We start from the raw sequence: 26272 nt of genomic DNA, 5'->3' as shown, positions 1-26272 counted from the left end.
TCAACTTAGCCCAACTCTTTCAAGTCCCATCTACATTTCTGTATGAAGGTTTTCAGCACTAAAAGCTACAGAAATGAAAAACACCAAAATGAATGCTGTAAGGCCTCCCATTCTCACAGTGCATGACAAATCCACGGATCCATGAATTAATGAACAAGCCATCTTATTAACAGATGAATCTCCAACAGTATCTTATTATCACATGTAATAAGTATCAAAATGTATAACAATGCTTGACACATTATATACAAACAACAACTGAAAAAATAACAACCTGTTAGCAATTTTGGTCACAGAAGAGGTGAAAATTTCAATTGATATCAAAAATTTTTGTAGCGGAGAAGTAGAAGTCTGTGATCAATAAAAGGCTTTAAGGACATAAAAATACTTTGCATTAGAACAGAACTTTGTGGTGGAAGTGGAGTAAGAAGATTTAAGAAAACATGGAAAGTTTCTGCATTTAAAAAAAAAAAGGTGCTTGCAGACCAACAAATTTTTGGTTACCAAAGAGGGAAGGGTGAGAGAGGGGTAAATTGGGGTTTTGACTAACATATACACACTACTATCTACATAAATCACATTTTATTTATATATATATAAATCACAACAACCTACTGTATAGCACAGGGAACTATACTCAATACTTTCCTCTTTTTTCAGCTGCACTGTTAGACATGTGGGTCTTAGTTCCCTGACCAGGGTTCAAATCCTTGCGCCCTGCAGAGGAAGCACAGAATCTTAACTACTGGACTGCCAGGAAAGGCCCTACACTCACTATTTTGTAATAACTTATAAGGGAAAAGTGGGTTTCCCATGTAGCTCAGCTGATAAAGAATCTGCCTGCAATGCAGGAGACCCTGGTTCGATCCCAGGGTCAGGAAGATCCCCTGGAGAAGGGATAGGCTACACTCCAGTATTCTGGCTTGGAGAATTCCCTGGACTGTATAGTTCATGGGGTTCCAAAGAGTTGGACATGACTGAGTGACTTTCACTTTCATAAGGGAAAAGAATATGAAAAAGAATACATATATGTATAACTGAATCACTTTGTTGTACACCTAACACAACTGCTGTAAACCAACTAAACTTCAATAAAAAAATTTAAGTGCTTGTTCCTAAATGGATACCACTAGAAAGAATCAAATTTGCTCTAGTATTTAGACTTTGGTGGGAATGTTTAACAGTAATACAACAGTTTTATTTTATTTTAAATTTTTATTGGAGTATAGTTGCACAACAGCTTTTAAACATCAATACAGTACTATGGAAATGCCATCTTTAAAAACCCTGTTGAAAAGTTTGGATGGCCTCTTAAAAAGCAATGAGGGGCACATACATTTTAATCTTTCTTCGGTGTTTACATGAGCAAAAATATTTGAAGATTACTTATTTAGCAGGTGTTAACTGTTTTCCCTGTCTCCCTTTCACTGCTATAGGAAAGAGTTACTTATAGTGCAACTAGGGGAAAGAAGGAGGAAACGAGGAATATTCTACAATGAGAAGCAGGAATTGTTCATAATCTTTTTTTCTTTGACAATTTCAGAATATTGAGTATATTTTTATGAATATTTCTAAAGAAAACAACACACTGACTTTGGGAGGTCTCCATTCAAGACGGATCCCCGGGTCACCTCCTCCCACAACACGCACTGAATCTGCAGCTATAATACATATGGTACAACTTCCTCTGAAAAAAACCTAAAGGCTGTCTAAGCAACTACAACACATTGGGCAAGGCTTCCCAGGTGGCACAGTGGTAAAGAATCTGCCTGCCAATGCGGGTACCATCCCTAGTTTGTGAAGATTCCCCAGAGAAGGAAGGTCTGTCTAGTCAAGGCTATGGTTTTTCCAGTAGTCATGTATGGATGTGAGAGTTGGACTATAAAGAAAGCTGAGTGCCGAAGAATTGATGTTTTGAACTGAGGTGTTGGAGAAGATTCCTGAGAGTCCCTTGGACTGCAAGGCAATCCAACCAGTCCATCCTAAAGGAGATCAGTCCTGAGTGTTCACTGAAAGGACTGATGTTAAAGCTGAAACTCCAATACTTTGGCCACCTGATGCAAAGACCTGACTCGTATGAAAAAGCCCCGATGCTGGGAAAGATTGAAGGCAGGAGGAGAAGGGGACGACAGAGGATGAGATGGTTGGACGGCATCACTGACTCAATGGACATGAGTTTGGGTAGACTCCGGGGGTTGGTGATGGACAGGGAGGCCTGGCGTGCTGCAGTCCATGGGGTCACAAAGAGTCGGACACCACTGAGCATGCACACACACACACATTGGGCTGAGGAGACAAAGCTCCCACAGAAGCAGACAGGAGGAGCTGGGACAAAACCTCATCATAAACCCCATCCCAGCATGGCCGGCCACAAATCAGAGAGAACTCAAAACCTGGAGCTGCTCCCTGAGGAGGGAGGAGTTGAACCCCACAGTAGGCTCCCAACTTGTAACATTTGCATCTGAGAGACAAGACCCCAAAACATTTAGCTTTGAAATGAAGCAGCGCTCAAGTCCAAGAAACCCACAGATTATAACGAACTGAGGAAAGCCTCTTAATGGGGTCTTTCATGACTCACCTGCCCCAGGGCTCAACGCAGAGGCAGAGGGTCTGGAGGCATCCAAATTTGATACGACTCAAGTTCATTTGCTCATCTTAAAGCGTCTGAGTTTAGACACACACGGGGGCCTGCTGGCTGGCGGACACCATCTTTTACCCTCTTTCTCTTCCTCACGCTGCCAGTGGATACCATCTTTTCTTTCTTATTTCCTTCTTTCTCCCAACAGGCACATCTATATTCTCTGCCCTCTGCTATGCTCTAGGGCCACAGCACCTTCAAAAGGGGAACTTTCAAACGTGGCTGGTGCCCCAGTTCTTGTCAGCAGCCACTACCCTTAGATCGCTGGGCTCTGGAAGTGGGTGGGGCTTATGCTTGTAGGTCCCCAAGGGAGAAAGGGCAACCAATGGGAAAAAAGTTCTTAAACCACCTCTGCCCCCAAGAGACAGGAAGAGGCAATAGCCCCTGGGAGCACAGACTTTCTCTGTTAATTAACCGCTCTAGCTGCAGCCCCAGGGGCAGGTTTCTAATTAAACCCACGAGTAAGTGCTAATTACAATCCTTTCCAGAGCTCTCATAGGGGCGGTGCTAACTTCATGCTCTCCTTGGGCAAACCAAAATGCCAGTATCTCCCAGAGGGAGGCTTCACACGCGTCTGGTGGCCAGGTTTTGAGGCTGCCTCCCAGAAGATGATCCTGGATCGCCTGGCTCTGGAGATGGTGGTGGGGGTGCTTTGGAGTCCTCTGGGCCTTGAAACAATCAGAGAGACTGTTCCTGGCAGGCTAGCACCCCCCAGGGCACTGCACAGACTACAGACTGAAACACTGCTCTGACTTCCCATGAAAGAGGCCTGTTTGCTTCTTCTGGAGCCTGAGGGATGGCCTCAGGTTTGCCAAGCACACAGAGGCCTAGAGAGGTGCTCTCAGGGAACTCAGGCAGTTGGATGCCATCTTTACTTGCTCTCTCCTCCTCGCCACACCTTGCTGATGCTTCTTGGAGAGGAGTTCAGACGTTCATCTGGAGCCCCAATTTTTGTGACTACCACCCTGGGGACACCTCCAAATGGCCCGGCTCTGGCAGCCAGTGAGTTTTCCACTTGTAGACTGTATGTATTTGCATACTTTTAAAAGCCGCTGCCTGAAGGTATGAACTCCAAACAGCCTGCATCTAAGTGCTGACTGAGGTCCTCCCCATTGGAACACCTGCAGGTTTTGGCACACCCTCAGCTAATGGGAGGCATTAAAAATTAAAAAATAGGCTGTCCTATACAGCACAGGGAACTCGACTCTTCTGCTAAGTCGCTTCACTCATGTCTGACTCTGTGCGGCCCCACAGACGGCAGCCCACCAGGCTCCTCTGTCCCTGGGATTCTCCAGGCAAGAACACTGCAGTGGGTTGCCATTTCCTTCTCCACAATAATGCTCTATGGTGATCTAAATGGGAAAGAAACCCAAAAAAGAGGGGATATATGTCTAGGTACAGCTGATTCACTTTACTGCAGAGTGGAAACTGACACAATATCGTAAAGCAACTCGACTCCAATAATTTTTTTTTTTAAATAATAAAGTACAACAAAATAAGCTGCCTGCACAATCACAAAAGTTTAAGAGACAACCAAGAGCTAGGGAGGGTTGAAAGATACAGGTCATCTCCTACATGGGGCCACTTCTTCAAGACTGAGCTGTTTTATCTAACGCATAGAAAGCAATGTAGAGAGTCAAGGAAAATGAAGAAACAGAGAAATATGTTCTAATCAAAGGAATAAGACAAAACTTCGGGGGGAAAAAAAACACCTTAAATAAAGATAAGTAATTTGCCTGATAAAGAGTTCAAAGTCATGGTCATAAAGATGCTCACCAAACGGGAAGAAAGCCGAGGGAACACAGAACTTCAACAAGAAATACAATCTATAGTAAAGTACCAAATAGAAGCCACAGAACTGAAGAAGATAATAACTGAACTGAAATACAGTATTCTGACTTTGAAGTTGGGTAGTGTTTCACACCGACAGTCTAATGATACATGTTGTCCTGTTATAAAAATTATGATAGGCTGGAAAACGCACCATCAGGACTGAATCCCTACCTCATTCAGTGGCAAACCAAACTAACTAGCCCAGTCCAGGCAGCAGTGACCCATCCTCCTCAAGCTGATGAGAACCACTGTCAACATGCCAGCAACATTCCCTCATAAAAAATTGAATAGGAATACATTGTACAAATTCCTTATACCTTACAAATCCATTATTAGGCACAGCCAGGGAAGTTTTCTGGGAGAAAAAAAAAAAATAGCTCTGCTCTGCTCAGAGAACAAGGTTTCCAAATGTTCTGGTTTCTATTCAAGAATGTCTACAGCTCTCTGTCCTTTCTCTTTCCAAAGAAATGATACAGCAGTTAGGCAAGAAAATGAGTGTGTGTGCAGGGTGAAGGTGGGGATTTGTGTGCATATATTTACATGTGTAATAAGATATTGCCACGTAAATATGTCACTGTTTCCATTTCTATTGTGTATCCTCCTTTTATGAAAAACAATATAACTGGGGCTTTGGCTCATTATCTGGTCCTCAGCCTTGGCCCCCATCCAGGTATAATTTTCAACCTGCTCACCATTCCAAATTCACTGAAACGGAGCCGATGTCTGCAAAGCAGTGTCCTCAAGACGCCTGTTGTCTCCATACTCTGTCTCTCGAATCCCTTGAGGGGAAATTCACAACAGCTGCAACTGCTTGGATTTACAGCAGGAGTTCATTGGCTATGCACAACTAGCCTTTTAAAATGACTCATCTAGGGAATTAACCATTACCATGCACTGCATTTGATTAATTGTTGACAAAAGTTAACCAAATGTCAATATTTTGCATTCAAGTAAACTGAATACATTCTTAAAAAGCCTTACCCTGTGCCTCTGTGCTAAGGATCCATGGTGCCCAAGGAGGACATGGACACCAGGCAATTGCCTCTGATTTATATAATGAGTTCTTTGTTCGCTTAAGGTTCTGGTATTAAACTTGGCCTCATACTTACATCTGTTTTCTTGATGGGCACTGAAAGCAGGCAATGGGGATGCACAGTGAACTAGAAAATCACTGCCTGTTAAATCACTAGTCTGACGGAGTAGGAACAAGGCAAATAGTTGGTTGTGGTAGGAAAGGGGACTCGAAGAAGCAGGAAAAAAGGTCTGAGCAATGAAATCATGTGGCATTTTGGGGAAACTATAACTAGTTCCAGCTTTTAGCTCAAAGGGTAAAGAGAGGTCAAATCATACAACCTTAGTGCTCTGCTAAGGAACTTGTAGCTTATTCCATGAAGTGAAAGTTGCTCAGTCATCTCAGACTCTTAGCAACCCCATGGACTATACAGTCCACAGAATTCTCCAGGCTGGAATACTAGAGTGGGTACCCATTCCCTTTTCCAGGGGATCTTCCCAACCCAGGGATCAAACCCAGGTCTCCCACAATGCAGGCAGATTCTTTACCATCCAAGCCACCAGGGAAGCCCAGCTTATTCCATAAATGAGTAATAATTAAAAAAAATTTTAAGCAGTGGCAAGATCAGGTTAGTCCTTTCTGTCATTCATTCTCTTCTCTTCCTGCCTTGTATTAGATTGAACTGCATGAAGCTGCCACCTCATGGGTTGAAAGTAAACAAATATTGATGATCTCATAAGGGCCAAATTAATACTTAACAGCATTTTGCAATTATATTTTTAATTGTGTTTATCTGTTAAATGTCTATTTCTGTGGCTAGATGGTAGACTCCAGGGCCAGACAATTTTGGTTCATAAGTCAGCTCTTATTAGCTGTGTGACTCTGGATAAGTTACTTAACCTCTCAGACTTCTAGTTGCCTTGTCCCTAAAGTAGAACACTATTCCTGAGAGTTATTTGAACATCAAAGAGTTAATATATATAAATGCTTGAAATGATATTTGAGATATAGTAAAGTGAAAGTCACTCAGTCATGTCCGACTCTTGGCAACCCCATGGATGTATAGTCCGTGGGATTCTCCAGGCCAGAATACTGGAATGGGTAGCAGTTCCCTTCTTCAGGGGATCTTCCCAACCCAGGGATCACACCGAGGTCTCCTGCATTGCAGTCAGATTCTTTACCAGCTAAGCCTGAGATATAGTAAGTGCCACTAAAATATTGATATTAACTATTATTATTATCATCATCATCAGTTTTTATTGCTATCATCAGCATCAGCCTCTTCATCACTTTCAAATGCCTTTGTTAACTGTGAAGAATGAGAAAGTAAACCTAGAGCTAGAAATTGGAAGCACCTTCTTTTTGTTAGATTCCATAGGTTTTCAATCTTCTTCCCCTAGCTTAAGTTCAATAACTAATCCTAGCAGGATATTTCCTTAACCTTTTAAACCTGCTCATGTAGTATTAAAATTCCATACCTGAATTTCTGAATTATACAAAATACCTGCAGTAAATGAAAATGAGTTATGTCAGTTTATTTAAAAAGACAAAATATCAACAGCCTTTCAAAAAGCACCAATTTACAACTAAAAAAAAGAAAAATAAAAACTTCCTTCATGGGATGCACTTTCCTCATCTCCCAAGTGAATGTTGAGAAAGACCCTTATAGCTAGCTCTAGTATTCTGCTTTTCTATGAAGTTAACTAACAAATACAGTTTGCCTCAGCATATAACTTTTCCCCAGTCAAGCCAACAATCTCTTCTTCAGTATACCTTTTCTCACCCAGGATTCTTGCTTTTCACTGGATACTCATTAGGTCAATATAGGCTGTCCACCTTTGGCAGCTGCAGTGCTTCTTGATGGTACTCACCTGCATGCAGGGATTCTCCTTATCCTCCTGACAGCACAATTTCTCAGGTTAAGGGCACTAGTCTCACCCAGAAGAGTAGGATTTACAAAAGAGATGCTGTCCTTTATCTTCCAGTATCTTGTTCTTGAGATTAGCATTTTAGTGTTCATTCATTAGTTTTCTCACAATATTATATCATAACAATGACTATCACCGATTAAGAACTGACAAGCCAGATACTGTCCTAGGCACTCTAGGTGTATTGTCTCAATTACCCAACCATCTATCTATCTACAGATATATATCGATATATATACACACACACATATCTACAGATATACCTAAGTATACATATATATTGGGTTGGTCAAAAAGTTTGTCTGGGTTTTTTATACAATGTTACAGAACAATCTGAATGAATGTTTTGGCCAACCCACTATGTACATATACATATACACACACACACACACACACACACACACATGTGAAACTGAAAGTGTTAGTTGCTCAGTCATGTCTGACTCTTTTGTGACCCCATGGACTGTAGCCCATCAGGCTCCTCTGTCCATAGAATTCTCCAGGCAAGAGTACTGGAGTGGGTAGCCATTCCCTTCTCCAGTGAGATCTTCCTGACCCAGGAATACACACACACACACACACACACACACACACACACACACACACACATATACACACACATAAAACATACCATTATGAAGCCCATTTTACAGAAGAAACAGAGAATTAGAAGGAATTAATCATTCAAAATGACATAGTTTGTGTCAGAGGCTGAATGTGAGCCAGTCTTTCTGGATTTCTAAATACTTTGAGTACAATTCAGTGTTTATGGTTTCTGAAAAGCAATGAATCTAAGAAGTTTTTCAGAAAAAAATGCAAAATAAGCAGTTTGATATCTTGGAAACAGGATTTAGAGAAAAATGTCCTGGGTCCCTTCCTGGGTCCTGCTGATTGTAGGTGAGATATGGCCTCTTGAGCAAAATACTCATCTTTCCCTGAGACCTCAATTTCCTCTTGTAGAAAGAAGAGTTTAGAACAGATAATCTCTAAGGTTTCTTTTGGCTCTAAAGAGAAATGATTTGCTTTGGAAAGGCATTGTTTCTACATGAGGTTAAACGCTCAGAATTCCAACTATTCTGGACGAAAGGTAACATTCTCTCCTGAAGCAATTAAATAACTATCTTCGAGCCATCCTTCAGATCTTGGTTTAGAGAGTAGGATATTAGTCTAATCTTCCCTGGCATCCCTTCTTCATACTGTATCAACATGGCACAGTCTGCGATTACAAATTGCTTTGTGTAGCTAGATTGTAAGTTCCTAGCAGGTAGGGAACATGTCTATCGGTCCACCACTGAACCCCTGCCTGGCACAGAGAAACTGCTCAGGAACATCTGTCAACTAAATGTATTTTAAAAGGGGCTCATGGCTTCCAGGTTTTCAGTACTGGGTGATGGAGAGCTAATATTTCTTTCTACCTTTCCAAGCGGGAAGAGTCTAGTAATGAGTCTTTCAGGTCATGGGAAGGTTATAATTTATTTTCTTAGCTCGTAGCATACAGGAAAAGTCAGTGATGAGCAGAGCCTACCACAAGTGTGCAAAGCACAACTCGGAATTCCGATACTACTTTCTCCCATCCCTAAGAAACAAATATCGAAGATGATAACAGCAACTTTTATATCAATGAACTGGATCTAGCTGAAACCTTGCACATAAGGAAGGCTTAACTAACTGAAGCAAAGGGATGGATAAATGAATCCTTTTGTGCCTGGTGTTCTTAGCTGGAACCAGCAGCCAAAGTGTTTCTGTCCCCTCTGCTGAGGCTCCACTGATGAGCCCACCCACTGCATACATCTTAAAGCCAGCTGTGCCTTTCAGCCTGGAATGCACAACTGGTGGCAGCCACAGCGACTTGGGTAACTGGGGGCAGTGGGTTTGTGATCTGCCTCCCTCTCTTCATGCAGCCTGTCCCCTGGGATGCAAGATTACAGTGCCCAGGAGTGGCAGGGTCTGGGCACAGCGTGGCCGAAGCTGCTGGGCAGCCACTCGGCAGTGGTTTATTGGCAGGGAGCAGCTCAGGCTCAGACCACACGGAAACAGACATGCTGACTACAGCATGCAGCAAAGAAACCGAGAGCTTCTGACTGTGTTTGGTGGGCTCAGACGGGCGGAGGGAAGGAGGGGGCGTCGGGGAGGCTGCCAAGCTGCGCTGTTCATGGAAGTGTGGGAAGACTCAAGGGGAGGCATTTTGCCAAATCAGAGGCAGTTGGGCAGACTCTCTACACCCCCCACTTTTTCCCCCCGCTTAAATGAGAAATCCTGCTGGGTGGAATGGGAGCGGGGCCAAGAAAGGAGTGATTCTGCTGGGCAAGCGTGGATGCTCGCACCCAGGAAGGGTGTCCGCCAGATGGGATCAGGGCCAGTGGGAGGGGGTAGGGGAGAGGGAGAAGAAACTGGGGGAAGGGAGATGAGGGGCAATGAGAATGAAAGTCAGTGTCGGAGACTGGGACTAGCAGATGCCACCACTTATATACTGAAAGGATCAACAAGGTTCTACTGTACTGCACAAGAAACTATATTCAGTGTCCTGTGATAAACCACGATGGAAAAGAGGATTAAAAAAGAGAATGTACATATGTATGACTGAATCACTTTGCTGGACAGCAGAAACTAACAACATTGCAGATCAGCTACACTTCAATTTTTAAAAAAGAAGTAACAGCAAGTAGAAAAAGCAAAAAGAAATGATCCACAAGAAGAAAAGAGAGAAAAACAGATCAGGTCAAAGCTGGGAAGTTCAACCCTGGAAAAACCACGTATCTGTGTTACAAAGCAGACCTACCTACCTTCCAAATGTCAAAATGAAACAATGTTCACATGAAACAAGCAGTGAAAGACCACACTGGACAGTATAAAGCAAACCTACTGCCCGGAAATTCTCCTGGTGGGTGTTAATTTCCATGGGAATACATTTTTCCCAAGCAGCAAACCATGCAAGAGTTGTTTTAAAAAAAAACAATAAAACCTCTAAAAACCATGCTGCTTTTTAAGTAAAACAGAACAAATAAAATGCTGTCACAGAAAAAACCACACACTACTTCTAAATATTCGATATTTCCTAAAATATAATTTAAAACACAAGAATCCTAAGTTGTTTTTCTAACAAAATATTAACATGACAAAGATATTGTGGTAAGGAAACCTAGAGGAGGTAAAATTACAGATGTCAAAGAAGTGAATTCTATTTTAAAGTGATGTCACTTTTAGAGCTTTTTTTTTTTTTTTTTTTTAAGAGCTTTTTGATGTTCCTTTGCGGAGACTTATGAGGAGCTAAAAGACCATAAAGTGAATGTTACGTTTTTTTGTGACAATCCCACAAGCTCCAGGTGCCCTGAGGACCAGAATCCCACTTGTTTCAGTTTCTTACAGAGGCTGAAGCATAGTTTGATGATTTGGCTATTGACTGATTACAAATAAAAAGCTCCAAACCTTCCCCCTTCCCAGATCTGGTTCTAGGCTTCAAGAGGTCGTAGAAGCCTTCTACTTCGTCTTGGAACTCTGTGTCCACCACGTGAGCAAGACTGGGCTGGCCTCATGGTGTCTGACAGGCCACATGAACACCCTAGAGATCCTGGGCAAGCCACTTTAGACTAGCCTCCAGCCAGCGGATGCCCAAACAGGTGAGAGAACGCAGGTAAGATGCGCAGGGCAGCCAACCCTCCTCACGGTCAATGACAAACGTAATCAGTCACCACAGCTAAGGACCAAAAGTGCTGCCCAAACCGATTCACTGATTCATGAGCAATGTCAGATACTCTCGGGACTTCCCGGGTGGTCCAGGGGTTAAGACTTTGCTTCCCAATGCAGGGGGTGCAGGTTCCATCCCTCCTCGGGGAACTGAGATCCCACACGCCTCGTGGCCAAAAAAACAAAGTATAAAATAGAAGCAATACTGTAACAAATTCAATAAAGACTTTAAAAATGGTCCACATTAAAAAAAGAAATAAAAAAAAAACGCAACTAAATTCTTAGTGGTTAAGCCATTGAGCGTGGGGCTCCATTCCTACAGAGCAACAAGGCAACCGATACAGTTGACACAGACCAGACACTCACCTGTGCATTCGTACTGAAGACCTTTCCCGTAATACCCCTTCTCACAGATGCACTCAAACTGACCCGTGTGAGTCCCACATTTGCAGCTTGCCATCTGGTCACAGCAGTCTTTGCCGGCTTCACATAGATAGGAGCAATGGGACATATCCTCTTGAATAAAACTCCCAGAAGGCAGATCTACAAGCACATATGACAGGGAGGTCATTTAAAAAAAAAAAAAGGAATGAGCAGTGGAATGTTACATTCTCTTGTTACGAGGAAATATCTTTTCATTTCCGTCAAATTCCCAATCGCTCCCCACTCCCATCCGAATAGGAAAGTGTGTGATTTGCACAACTACAGGCTGGGGATTTGGAGCAGCCGGTTAAGCTCTTTCAGTCTGGGACCTCATCCTCAGTTCTCCAGGCCAGGCAGGGTCAGGCAGAAATGGAGTCGTTTCAGCGAGGAATCTCCAGATGCAGCAGGAAGTTATGCAGTCGGTTCTCCAGGTCAGTCTCCTGGCTTCCCCACCAGCATGAGGTCAGGCAGCAGTAACCAGATTTCTAGAGTCCCTGCTCAAACAAACAATAAAGCTGCAGTCCTGACTGCTGCCCAAGGGTGTTGATTGCGGGCAACTGACTTAAAACACGTATCTTTACTTCTATAATTATTTGATTAAAGACTGAAGCAATGGCACCACACAAGTTGAATCATAGAACTAGGATCTGCTTTGTCTCTCAATTTTAAATAAATTTTCACATGTAAAAGGTGACCATTACTGATTATTCAAGCCACATTCTAAAGCGAGCCATGATGGGAATTCGACAACTCAGGCAGGCTGTCCTGTTCTCAAAGTGACTTAATAGAGCAGGGTAAAATTAATTGCAACTTACCAAGAATCGATGGCCTAGAATCAAGCACACAGTAAGTTCTATGTACTGTGGAAGAGGTTCAAAAGTCTCAGCCTAAATTTTAGTACTAGGTCCATGGTGCTAGGCCAAGATACAGTGATGGGCTCACAGTAGGAACTCAAATGGGTGAGTTTCAGCAACATACATGAACTGCTAATGAATACTCAGAAAAGAGACAGGTGATGGCGTCAGTTATGGAACATCTCTCTCAACGCATTAAGACCCGAGCAATAATAGGGACTAAGTAAAGGGAAGATTCCAGCACTAAGGGAAAGAGACTAGTACAACCAAGTACCCCATTAAAGCTCATGCAATAGATTGCGGTGTGGGTACAAGGTCTGCAACACGGGCACCCAGGAATTAGCTCTGAGACACAGGTTGATCTGGCAGTCTAGGGAGCAGGAAAATGTAGCTGTAAGACTGGTGCACTAGGCATTTAGGTCTGGGAGAGGTAAATGAAGAAGTTGCATATCGAGAAAGCTATTATTCTAGAACCGACATCCTCTGAGAATGGCCACAAACACGGACAGTCTTAAGGCCAAAAGTGCACTAAGTTGTTTCAGTCATATCCAATTATTTGCGACCCTGTGGACTGTAGCCCGCCAGGCTCCTCTGTCCATGGGATTCTCCAGGCAAGAATACTGGAGTGGCTTGCCATTTCCTCCTCCAGGGGATCTTCCCAACTCAGGGACTGAGTCTCTTAAGTCTCTTGTGCTGGCAGGTGGGTTCTTTACCACTGGAGCCACCCTGGGAATCTAAAAAGTGGATCCATCCAATTGAAAGTAGTTTCAGCAGACCCAAAAATACAGAGAACTAGTGGTTACCAGTAGGGGGGTGGCCAATAGAGGGGTGATGGACTGGGAGGCACAAACTACTGGATGTGAATTAGGCCACAAGGATGTATTGTACAACATGGGGGATACAGCCAGCATGTTGCAATAACTGTAAATGGAAAGTAACCTTTAACAATTGTATGAAAATAAAAAACTATTGAAAAAAAAAAAAGAAGAATGCAACTGCAGAGAACATCAAGACAGGGGAAATGAGGTTAATTTCTTTTGCTTTGATCATGTTTTTCAGAAAAAACAAGATCTCTTCTGATGGAATCTAGAAACTCCATCAGAGTAGTACACATTTTTAGATACTAGTTTACAGTAATAAAAGTTACGCCTTTCAAAACCCTGTTGCAATATGGTAACCAAAATCCTTTCCCTGAAGACTCTGTCCCATCCAGTTTCTGGCTCACATCAGGGCAGAAGGGCCCTGTCCTACAAGACAGAAGGCTGGTAGGACTGGAGACAAGTCCTCAACGACACAGCTAATAACACTGATAATTTCACGATCCCATCTAGTGCAACAGCCATTCTGTCTTCCCACTCAACATATCACTCTTCCCAGAGAAAAGGACAAACAAAGAAAATCCCAGGTGGTGAACTTCTGCCAAGTGCCAAATATTACATTGGTGAAATTTAAATATTTTATTTAGTCCTCTTGACAAAACTATATGGCACATGTTATAATAGCTCCATTTTAAAAGCGGATGAAACTAAAGGTCATAGATATTAGATAAATTGCCTAAAGTAACAGCAATAATGGACAGTTATTGACAGCTTAGTATTATAAGCCCTCAGTAAGTTTTCTAGTCACTTTATATGTGTTAATCCATGTAATCCTTGGAACAAACCTATGAAGTAGGTACTCATCTTGTATCCTATTTCATCAACAAGAAATCTAAGGAGTACAAAAGTTAAATAATCTGTCAAAGCCGCTCAGTTACTAGTTGACTGACGGGGACTTTTTTTGCTACATGCATAGGGAGCCTGAGATGCTGCTCCAAACTCTTCTGCTGGAACTACAGTAGGGCTGACCCACTTCTTCTGTGTGTATATTAGTCACTCAGTCGTGTCCAACTCTTTGTGATCCCATGGACTATAACCTGCCAGGCTCCTCTGCCCAGGGAATTCTCCAGGCAAGAATACTGGAGTGGGTAGCCATTCCCTTCTCCAGGGGATCTTCCCGACCCAGGGATTGAAGCGGGTATCCTACATTGCAACATAGGTTTTACCATCTGAGCCACAAGGGAAGCTTATCACTAATTGTGAGGAAATCTTGTGTTGCCATGATTTACCCATCAAACTGAATCTTTCACGTGGATATCTGAAAGATCAAGCCTAATTTGCTCCATGGCTTTGGTCTGAGGCTATAGCCTTGATCCCCTACTCCCAATCTACACTTTCTCTTCTGGATCACGGCAACATACATGCCCATACTACACCTGGAAGTTCATCATCTGACTTAAGTCATTCAACTAAGCATCACTATAAACAGTGTACAAAGAACTTAATGAATGGATTTACTGATGCTACCCTCTGTTGCTCTCACTGCTCTTCAGTTTACCATAAGCATATCATATCAGTCTTCAAACTGTCAGGCCAAGAAATACGTGTTAAGTATTTACTCTCTCTATTCTTCATGAATATTTCTGGAAACATTCTGGTGAGATTCACGAAGTCCGTCTCTCAACGTTTACTTCATCCTTCCAGATAACTGTAGATGAAATCTAAGTCAAGGTTTCTGACTCCGTGTGTGGCCTTAAAACACACCTCCACTCATTCCACTGATTCTAATTGTCCCAGGTGGAAGCATATGGATATTTTAGTGAAAATATATCACAGCTGTTAAAAAACAAATACTCCTGTCGCAAGGTCAGAGTGTCATCTCTATTTTTGAAGTTCAACACATCTCGTAATACACAAGAGACACATAGCTATCATGCTCAGCAAAGACCCCATAGGGCTTGGCATTGTCTTCCCCACGGGTGGGTTTCAAGCAGTAAGCAAGAAGGAAAGCCCCATATAAAGACACTGTGGTGTGCCATTAAGCTTCCATTACCTTCATGCAATGCCCGGCGAGCTAAAGCCTCAAATTCTTCAAAACTGTGGAGCAGATAGCAATGTTCCTCCTTTGGGATGGAAGCCATGTCATTCAGCTCTCGAATGTTTCCTTGCCATATGCCAAACGTAAAGATTTCCACCCCAAAATCTCGCAGCAATGCCGCAACAGGTCTTGGATCTCCCCCGTTGGAATATCCATCCGTAATGAGAAATATAACTTTCGTTGAGTTTTCTCTAGAATGACGAAGAATTTGCTGTAATAAAATAGAGACAATTAGCACGAGTCTGTACTGCGTGTCCTATTCTGTTGCCTCCCTTTTTATGCAATGGAGTGCTTGTGTTGGCCATTAACTTTCTGCAAGCGTGGGGAATGGAACACCGATCAGTGAGGGTGAAACAAACAGGCACAGATAAATGCCTGCAACAGTCTTCTCACAGAACTATAATAAAACTCAAAAGCATTCTGTATCATCATCAGCATCCTCATCATCACTATGATTATTGCCACGCGTGCTAAGCTGCTTCAGTCATGTCCAACTCTGTGCGACCCCATGGACTGTAGCCCGCCAGGCTCCTCTGTCCGTGGGGATTCTCTTAACAAGAATACTGGAGTGGATTATCATGCCCTCCTTCAGGGGATCTTCCCAAACCAGGGATCGAACCCAGGTCTCCCACACTGAGGGCAAATTCTTTACAGTTTGAGCCACTGTGGAAGTCCATAAAAATTACTTAGCATAGAGCTTGCTAATAAAGAGCAACAAATGTTTATGGAATGAATTTGTATTAATATTATCAATTGTGGTTAAGCTATTTTTAAATTGCTTTTCAGGCTCAAAATTTGGACCAAATCTGAGTCCTATATATCTACTTCCTAGCATATCTAGCTAGTTACCCATGTACCTACCTAGCTGAACCACCTCATGATCAAACACTAAAAGCTGGACCAGAAGAAAATTGAGCAGAATATGTCTTTTCCATAGTTAACAATGGCTCACTTGCTTCCTCTATTTGTTTTTCCACTGCTCTTCCAAAATTGGAGAATTGATTCAACACTTCATCTTTTTTGGACCACCCAGTATTAGCACAAAAATCAGCTGTTTTTTCGGTGGTGTCCTGTCTTCATGAGAAAATACTACCGCTTCACTCAATTTGTCAGTTGGGCTTTAATGTTTTAGGATAAGTGAGTTATGCTTTATAGTGTTATATGCTATTTCTTCTCACAGATAAAAAGAAAAAAATGAAACCTTTTAAAAAAAAGGTGTATATTTTATTGCCATTGATGTTTTGTAATATCATACTGTAGAGGCACAGAAGATCCAATGGTGAACCTGGTTTATAATTAAACTAGTTGTTGTTGCTGTTCATTAGAAATGGATCAGAAAGGTAAAGAAGCACCAGGGGACATTTTCTGGCAAGTTCTCAGAATTCCATGTTTTTAGACAGTGATTCAAGAACAGCAACATTGCAACCTAGGATTCTATTAATGTTAAAAGGAGATATTGTGATTTTAAAAATAACTTTGCCTCAATTTATTTTAGGGGACAGACTCAACTATAAGCTCTAGATTCTCAGATTTTAAGATTCATGTCTACAGAAAACATATTTCATTGGTACATAATCAAGAAGTATTTATTCTAATTCAGTAATTGCTGCCAATTTGTTTTAGAGTCTGTGAGCAAAAGATAACGCTGTTAAATCTGAATTTATAAACAAACTAAAAGTTACTCTGGAAAACATCTGGAAAGCCAGCATTTTGAGAAAAGGTATTCAAACACTTCAATCCACTCCTTCGCAAAAACCTAGCAAAGTATACACAACAAAGTCCTAATGTACAGCACAGGGAACTATACTCAATATCCTGTGATAAACCACAATGGAAAAGAATATGAAAAAAGAATGTATACACGGGTACAACTGAGTCACTTTGTTGTACAGGAGAGGCTGGCACAACATTGTAAATCAATAATACTTCAACTAAAAAAAAAAGTGAAATAAAGAAAAACAAATAGTGTCGAGGGACCACACTGAAGCAGGACCTGAGGACAGGTGTGTGATGCAGGATAACGTGGGATACTGATGGAGACATTTACCAAGGACACACATCAAGCGGCTCCATCGACAGTCTCAAAATCCTTAGTGCGTTTTCCCCCCCATTTAGCTTCAAATTTATTGGCATAAGCTAATCATAATAAGATCTGTTTACTGTCTACATCAAAGTTCTTGGCTCTTGAAGCTTAAAAATCTACCCTCATGATGAGTGACAGAAGATTTGGAATGAATACTCAGTACATGAGAGCTAATTCCTCACTCCAGACAAGAAAAGAACCTCTGAATGACTCTCCTCAAGATGAACAGAAGTAACTAATATTGGTGAGAACGGGGCGGAAAGGGAACACATGTACACTGCTGGTGGGGATGTAAATTGGTGCAACCACTGTGGAAGACAATATGGAGGTTGTGCAAAAATCTAAAGAAACAGAACTGCCATATGTTCCAGCAACCCTACTCCTGGGTCTTTATCTGAAGAAAGCAAAAAATAATAATAATAATAAAAGAAAAAAAAATGAAAAGATACATGCACCTCGAAGTTCACAGCAGCATTATTCACAAATGCCAAGATCAGGAACCAATCTAAGTGTCTGTTAACAGATGAATGGATAAAAAAGAAGTGGTATACCTACACACAATGCAATACTACATATCCATAAAAAAGAAAGAAAATTTGATGCTTGCCAAAACACAGATAGATTTGGATGGCACTAGGCTAAGTAAAATAAGTCAGACAAGAAAGACAAATACTATATGGTGTTATGTGGAACCTAAAATGTACAATAAACTAGTGAATATAACCAAAAAAAAAGCAGACTTCCAGATATAGAGGACAAACTAGTGGTTATCAGTGAGGAGACAAAGGGAGGGACAATATAAGGCTAGTGGAGTGGGAAGTCCAGACTACTGGGTATAAGCTAGGCTACAAGGATGTATTTATTATACAACATAGGGACACAACCAATATTTTATAGTAACTGTAAATGGAATGTAACCTTTAAAAATTGTATAACAAATAAAGAAAATAATAAAGAAAAGAACTCCAAGGAGAGAAAGAGAGTTCTAGGAGAACAAGAGATTTTAGATATTGCTGTGAGGTTCTCTGCTCTACACCAAACTCTCCACATCCGCCAGCTCAGTCACAGAAGGAGCATGACTGCCATCCCTTTATGGGGATGGGCATAGAGATGCATGGCTTCCCTAGTGGTTCAGACAGTAAAGCATCTGCCTACAATGCAGGAGACCTGGGTTCGATCCCTGGGTTGGGACGATCCCCTGGAGAAGGAAATGGCAACCCACTCCAGTACTCTTGCCTGGAAAATCCCATGGATGGAGGAGCCTCGTAGGCTACAGTCCACGGGGTTGCAAAGAGTTGGACACGACTGAGCGACTTCACTCATAGGGATGTATGAGTTCTCATTCCATGTGCTTATTTGGGATAGTGCTAAGTCCCACAGAAATGCCACTAGTCACAGTGATATGAGGCAATAGAACATAACTATGTGGGATGTTCAAGGGAAGAGGATCTGAAGAGTCTTGTATATTCCTGGAGAGACTTAGAAGAGAGATTCAGGACAATATGAAGACTTCTGGAGCAGCCCTGCAATATTGAGGATGTGTTGGAGAAGACTCTTGAGAGTCCCTTGGACTGCAAGGAGATCAAACCAGTCCATCCTAAAGGAAATCAGTCCTTAATATTCACTGGAAGGACTAATGCTGAAGCTGAAACTCCAATACTTTGGCCACCTGATACGAAGAACTGACTCATTTGAAAAGACCCTGACGCTGGGAAGGATTGAAAGCAGGAGGAGAAGAGGACGACAGAGGATGAGATGGTTGGATGGCATCACTGACTCAATGGACATGAGTTTGAGTAAACTCCAGGAGCCGGTGATGGAGAGGGAAGCCTGGCATGCTGCAGTCCATGGGGTCGCAAAGAGTCGGACGTGACTGAGCGACTGAACTGAACTGAGTGGCTGACAGCATGGACCATGGAAGCCACACCTCTCTCAGACTGCCTGAGAGGAGAAATCCTGGAAGAAATCCTGGAAGCCCTAGGATACGACTGTACCAAGGGTGACAGAGATGACAAACCCATATGCAGGTGACCAGCGAGGATCATCATGACCACTGAGGAGAGAACTGAGACAGTTCCAGAGGACGAACATGCAGAGCGTGTCAGGGCCGAGAGGCGGACAACTCCTCCCACGCTGCAGCGTTGCTGAAGCTTTCCAAAGCGCAGATTCAACTAGAACGTGAAGGGAAGAGGAAAACCTTCCTGAATGTGGCTCAGTTTCCAACAGTGAAGCGCTTGAGGAATGTCTCATTTTGAGTTTGCCTGAAGTTTTCTGTAATCGGGTGGAGTCTCCAAATAGAAATGACAGTTGGTATTAGAAAAGAAAAAATAAAGATTGGAAAAAGATCTTCATTGATGGATAGGGAAATATTTTCTTTTTAAATAAACACTGTTTCTCTTCCTGATGGAACCTTGTGATATCTTAGAAAACAGGCAGAAAAAACTCTTTGGAACTCTATCTTATTTAGAGAAAGAGACAAAGATTGACGATGAAGGGCAGGAGGAGGGAGAGAAGGAGGTCACTTGATCCAACCTCCTTGCAGCCCAGCTCAAATGTATTCAGAGGTGACAAAGTCAAGGACAACTTCAGACAAAAGCCTAGTCTGGTCCCCAGATGTAACTTCCTTGAAGGCAGGTATTATCGTCTATTTTTTCAATTCTTTAATTCCCAATGTCTTGCATGGTGCTTGGCAAATGGTACACACTCAGTGATTAGCAGTCAATAAACAGAAGCCCATGGTGCAGCCAGCGCTTGGTCCAAAATCCTTGGTGTAAGCTTATCTGTTGTCTCTTCTTGCTTTAGAAAGCTTCCCCTCCCGAAGTCTGTTAAAATATTCTCATATTCTTTTCTCTAAGTTTTTTACTTTAAAAAAATTTATACTTTTCTTTGATGTGAAGTAGATATTTCCTTTATTTTTATCCAACTCCAGAAGCCATTTTCCTCAAATCATTATTGACTGACCTGTTTTTTTCCCCTGTTTTATTGACTTCTTTGCCTACTCTTGGTCAATATCACATAGTTTTGGTTACCATACCTTCATAGTATTTTTTTCATATCTGGTGAGGAAAGTCTAACATCCTTTTATTTTCACTTTTAAAAAGCTTGCAGTTAACCTTGAAAACTCTCTTCTCCAATACAGCTTGAGAGTCAGTTTATCAAATTCTTCAAATACACAGAGGCCAAAAAGAAAAAAGACAGAATCAAGGACCAGCCTCATGAGAAATGACCATCCTTAGAACCCTGATCACTATCTCCAAATACCATTTACCACTGAGAGGAACCAAGAATTCTTGAACAAATGATTAATTCAGGTCAAGAAATATACAACATGAGCTTGGAATATCCTGTCATGACAGAAAGCAAACAAGCTCTTAAATGCTATAAAGACACAACAAAGTGAATCAGAAGCCAGTCTGAAGAACTTCCTTCTATCCTTCTGGCCAAAGAAGTATATCAGTAAAAGTAATACTTGGAGTTATCAATTATGATACATATATATGTGAGTGTGTATGTGTACTTACATTTTCACTTAGCACACAACTCAAGCAAAAAGTCCTCTCAATATAAATAATAACTGAAATAAACTGAAACACACACACATTTTTTAGTTCAGTGTTACCTCTGGGGAAAAATCCAATTATTTGTTATGGATGGCAAGAAGTGAAACATTATTTTATGTGTCTTTAAAGTTATACATAGGTTTCAAAGGGTAACCCCTAGCTCTAGTACGTCAAGATGTGGGCAAGTTGTGCTTACACCACCCTTACCCTTTACTTAAAGTGATAAAGTTTTCTGAGTTGTTCGACTTGGAAGTTATAACCTAAACTCTATGGACATCCCCTAAAAGCTTTTGCTCATCTTCTCTCTCCCTTCTATAAGGCCGTGGCAATTAATGGTAAGCAAGATACCAAAAAAGTGACAACTGTGATGGAGAGGAGAAGAGGAAAAAATGTAAACTTTTTTTTTTGGTATGATATTCTTGACAGTGCCTGGCACAGACTATATGCTCATTAATATTTATTCAATGAATGAATTAATGAATAAGTGAAGCAGATAAACTCCAGGATTTGCTGGAGAGAGTTACTTGAGTAGGTTGGTCTTAAATGAGCAGTGGGAATATACAGCATGTGTGTGTGTATGTGTGTGTTATATGTTGTACAGTTTTGCACAAAAAAGATAAAGCTTTCTTTGTGTGCTGTTATCATCCTTCTGACACAAATACCACCTTGCAATATTAATCTTAACTCCTGTCAATAACATTCCTTAATATCCAGGTTAGGATTTGCAGAGAGTTCTGGCTGTACTACTTACTACATAGAAAACCCTTTACGCTGTGATTCTATTTTTTCTTGTCTTGCACAGAACTGCTGTTACGGGAACCATTATATCTGTTGGCAAGACAATATATTAAGCTTAAAATAGTAAGAAGAATAGCAGGACTAGAAGTCCAAGCAAAGAATTACACAAGATCTGGGTTTGGAATGCACTTTAATGATCGAGGTGGGGGAGTGGATGATTTACTGAAAATAATTTACCCCTCCCCCAATCTCTGGGCTTCATCATACTTGAATAAGAACATAATTCAATGGAAACATTTTTTCATCCCACAGATTTACGAAGTAAATAGATCTGTGGTAATGTTGGTGGAATGTGGTAGAGGACCAACTCTGGATTCTCCTCTTAGTGTTCCTGAAATAGTTTACATCATCTGCAATCCTTTGAAAAGCATTTAAGAAATGGAATTTTTTGTCCAGAATACTGAATGAGGCAAACCCTTTGTGGCCAACAAAAAATTCAATGTGAACTTTGTATAGCGAAAGGTTATCACCATCTGTATTGTATCAAGCTCTGATTAGTTTGTATAAATATCTGGCAGGGAAGTAAGCTTCCCTTGTCCAGTAAGAGTCATTAGAATGATAAAAATGCAGGGTTGTGTAACGTTGTTCTAACACCCGAGATCCATCACCATTACACAAGATTGCAATCCCCTCTCCCCACACCCTCCAAGTTAGACCACAAGAGAACTGCTTTGAAAAATGATCTTGAAAGAAAAAGAGAGGTTACAACAATGCTGACGTGGGTACAATATATGCCCTCGGGCTCCATTAATTAAACTACATGTAGATATAACACCAACCTCAGCACAACCTGAGCTGCAATTTCTCACTGTGGCCAACCTTGACTGAAGACAGCAACTGGAGAAACTCATAAGTCATCTTTTAATAAAAATTTGATTCTGTGAATCAATACCTATTATGATTCTATCAAAGGCACTTTCCTCCAGGGAGCAGAAAATTAGTAAATTATGCCAGTGTTTCAACTTGTTTTCCATGTACGTTTCTTTTCCATGTTAGGAAACATTAAGTACAAACACGACGCCCTAGGGATTGTAAATTGGTACAGCCACTATGGAAAACAGCAAAGAGGTTCCTCGAAAAAGTAAATTTGGGTTTCCATGTGATTCAGGAGTCCTACCGGGCACCTACCCAGACAAAACTGTAATTCGAAAAGATATGTGCACCCCTATTTTCATAGCAGCACTATTCACCATAGCCAAAACATGGAAACACCCTATATGTTCATCAGATGAATGGATAAGGAAGATGTGGTGTGTACACACACACACACACACACACACACACACACAGAGGAATACTACTCAGTCACAAAAAGAACAAAATAATGTCACTTGCAGCAATATGAATGGATTTGGAGATTACCATTCTAAGTGAGGTAAGTCAGAAAGATAAAGACAAATACCATATGATATCACTTATAAGTAGAATCTAAAACATGACACAAGAACCTATCTATGAAGCAAAAACAGACTCACAGACATAGAGAACAAGACTGTGGATGCCAAGTGGTTGGGGGTGAGGGAGAGATGGATTGGGAGTTTGGGGTTAGCAGATGCTAACCAGAAATATATATAGAATGGATAAACAACAAAGTCCTGCTATATAGCATAGAGAATTATATTCAATATCCTGTGATAAAGCAAAATGAAAAAGAATTTTTAAAAGAATGCACACACATATACATACATTTATGTATAACTGAATCTCTTTGGGGTACAGAAGAAATTAACACATTGTAAATCAACTATACTTTACTTTTTAAAAAATACCATAATCTATTTATACTACTTTCCTCATCCTTCAAATTGCAAAATTTCACCAAGGTTCATCTGTTATTTAGTTAACATTTTTAATTTGAATACTCAAATATTCTTCAGTTCAAGGAATATTTATTGCTTTACATTGATGAATAGTATATCTGGGAAAAGAAGTTATTCATCTGTTGGTTCATCATGTTTCTGGACACATTCTATTCTTTTATTTTTATCTCATCCTACTTCCTTCTGAATTTGGTGGAAAAGTCTCAAGCTTTTCTTCCATATCACCAGTTTTATGCAGTGTTGCTTCTCTTCTACTTCCAATTAAGAATTAATCCTGGATCAACAGATATTATACTAAGTGAAGTAAGGAGATAAAGACAAATATCATGACATCACTTATATGTGGAATCTAAAAACAGGACGCAAATGAACTTGTTTACAAAATAGAAATAGATTTGCAAACATAGAAAATAAACTTATGGCTACCAAAGGGGAGGGGGTGAATAAATTAGGAGTTTGGGATTGAAATATACACACTACTGTATATAAAATAAACAACAGGACCTACTGTATAGCACAGGGAACTATATTCAATAACTTGTAATAACCTATAATGGGAAGTAATCTGAAAAATCAGATACATACAATGGAATCACTTTGCTGTACACCAGAAACTAATACAACCTTGTAAACTAATTGTACTTCAATAAAAAAAAAAAAACTCAAAAATCACCTAAAAACTGGCACTTTAAACAAAAAATCCTAGCATTGCATTTATTTTTCTTGTTACAATATTTCTTTGTTTCACATAGTTTTCTCTTAATTCCTTTTAGCTTCCTAGGCAGTTTTGCTTTCTTTTCTGCCCTTTGTTTATCTCATTTCTCATCACTATTTCAGTGTTTTATTTACATATAGTAAGTACACATAACAAATGCTTTCTAGGATTTAGTTCTGTTTTTCATAGTGAATTCCTGAACTTCATCTGTATCTTACACTTTATCTTTATTTTACTTAGCAAAAAATTTCAAAGAAACCAGATAAGAATTTTTTGTCCTTTTCCTCATCCATGAGTGAAGAGGTATATCCAGTCAAAGTGCTTGCAGCAAATGATCAAGTGATTAAATTAGTGTTGGAATACATGGGTATAACATTTGCTATTATTATTACTGATAAAACCAATTGAAGTGATCAGTGAAGAAAGAAAGAAGAAAGTGTTCGTTGTTCAGTCGTGTCTGACTCTTTGTGACCCCATGGACTGTAGCCCACCAGGCTCCTCTGTCCGTGGGATTTGATTTCCCAGGGAAGAATACTGGAGTGGGTTGCCATTGGGGGTTAAAAATAAACCACACACTGTGCCTAGAAACAGAGGGTCTAGATCAGCAATGTCCAATAGAACTTTCTGTGATAACTGACATGTTACCTTTGCTGTTCAATAAAGTAGCCTCTAGGCACATGTGGCTACTCAACACTTGAAAGGAAGCAACTGTAACTAAGGAACCAGATTCATAATTTTATGAATCTTATGAATTTTATGATTCATGTTTAATTTTAATTAGTATAAATTTAAATAGCCACATCTAGCTAGTGTCCACAATGCTGGACCATGTAGGTCAAGCCTAGACACAGACTCATCCCTGGAGAAAAAAACACAGAAAGTCTAAGTAGGCCCATAAAAATATTCTGTCAACTCGAGAACTGCAAAATCAACTTGAAGATTCAGGTGTATACAAAATTTAATACTGAAATAAGAAGAAAGTAAAAAAAAAAAGAGGAAAATAACATGATAGAACAGCACTTGTATCTGTAGGATTTAGAAAGCCTTAGCATCCTGAAAACAGGAACTAAAAGTCACAGAAAGGGAGCAGGCTAAGAGGAAAACAGAAATATGCAGGAGAAGAGGGATCTGAAAAGAAAGCCAGGAAACCAAAAAGGCAATGAAAAACTTAGAAATCTACCTTGGTGGTAGTGAGATAAAATGTCAAAAACCCAAACTAATAAAGTTTAGTACAAACTTTAGAGTAAAAATCTGCTGATTAGGCTCACCTGAGAACACAGATGCTCAATTTCAAATAAATACTTCCAAACTGAATACAAATGATATTCAAAACAGAGAAAGACAAATACCATATGATATTACTTATATATAGAATCTAAAATATGACACAAGTGAACCTATCTATGAAACAGAAATAGACTCACAGACAGAAAAAAAAAATTTATGGTTATAAAAGGGGAAAAGGGGAGAGGAATAAATTAGGAGTTTGGGGATAGCAGATACTAACTACTGTATATAAAATAGATAAACAACAAGGTCCTACTGTATAGCACAGGGGAATATATTTAATACCTTGCAGTCAACTATAATGAAAAAGAATCTGAAAAAGAAAAAAATATATATGTATAACTGACTCTGATTATGTGGATCACAACAACTTGTGGAAAATTCAAGAGATGGGAGTACCAGGCCACTTACCTGTGTCCTGAGAAACCTGTATGTGGGTCAAGAAGCAACACAGAACCTTATACAAAGTGACTGACTGGTTCAAAATTGGTAAAGGAGTATGACAAGGCTATATATTGTCACTCTGTTTATTTAACTTATATAGAGAGTACATCATGTGAAATGCCAGGCTGAATGAATCACAAGCTGGAATTCAGATTGCTGAGAGAAATATCAATAACCTCAGAAACACAGATGATACCACTTTGATGGCAGAAAGTAAAGAGGAACTAAACAGCCTCTTGATAAAGGTGAAAAAGGAGAGTAAAAAAACTGGCATAAA

At 40.5% G+C, this 26272-nt stretch overlaps 1 protein-coding gene across 1 annotated transcript in view; it reads right to left on the bottom strand.

The window, feature by feature from the left end:
- The window catches only part of SVEP1 (sushi, von Willebrand factor type A, EGF and pentraxin domain containing 1), a 193990-nt gene that overhangs the window by 145299 nt on the left and 22419 nt on the right, over positions 1–26272 (bottom strand). Inside the window, exons 2-3 of the mRNA XM_070459306.1 lie at positions 15244–15499; positions 11462–11638 (exon numbers count right to left, since the gene is read on the bottom strand). Coding sequence (XP_070315407.1) covers positions 11462–11638; positions 15244–15499 — 433 coding nt within the window. The remainder of the gene's footprint in view (positions 1–11461; positions 11639–15243; positions 15500–26272) is intronic.

Source organism: Odocoileus virginianus, chromosome 31 (genome assembly GCF_023699985.2).
Source record: "Odocoileus virginianus isolate 20LAN1187 ecotype Illinois chromosome 31, Ovbor_1.2, whole genome shotgun sequence".
Lineage (NCBI taxonomy): Eukaryota > Metazoa > Chordata > Mammalia > Artiodactyla > Cervidae > Odocoileus > Odocoileus virginianus.
This window is presented reverse-complemented; position numbering and strand designations above follow the sequence as displayed.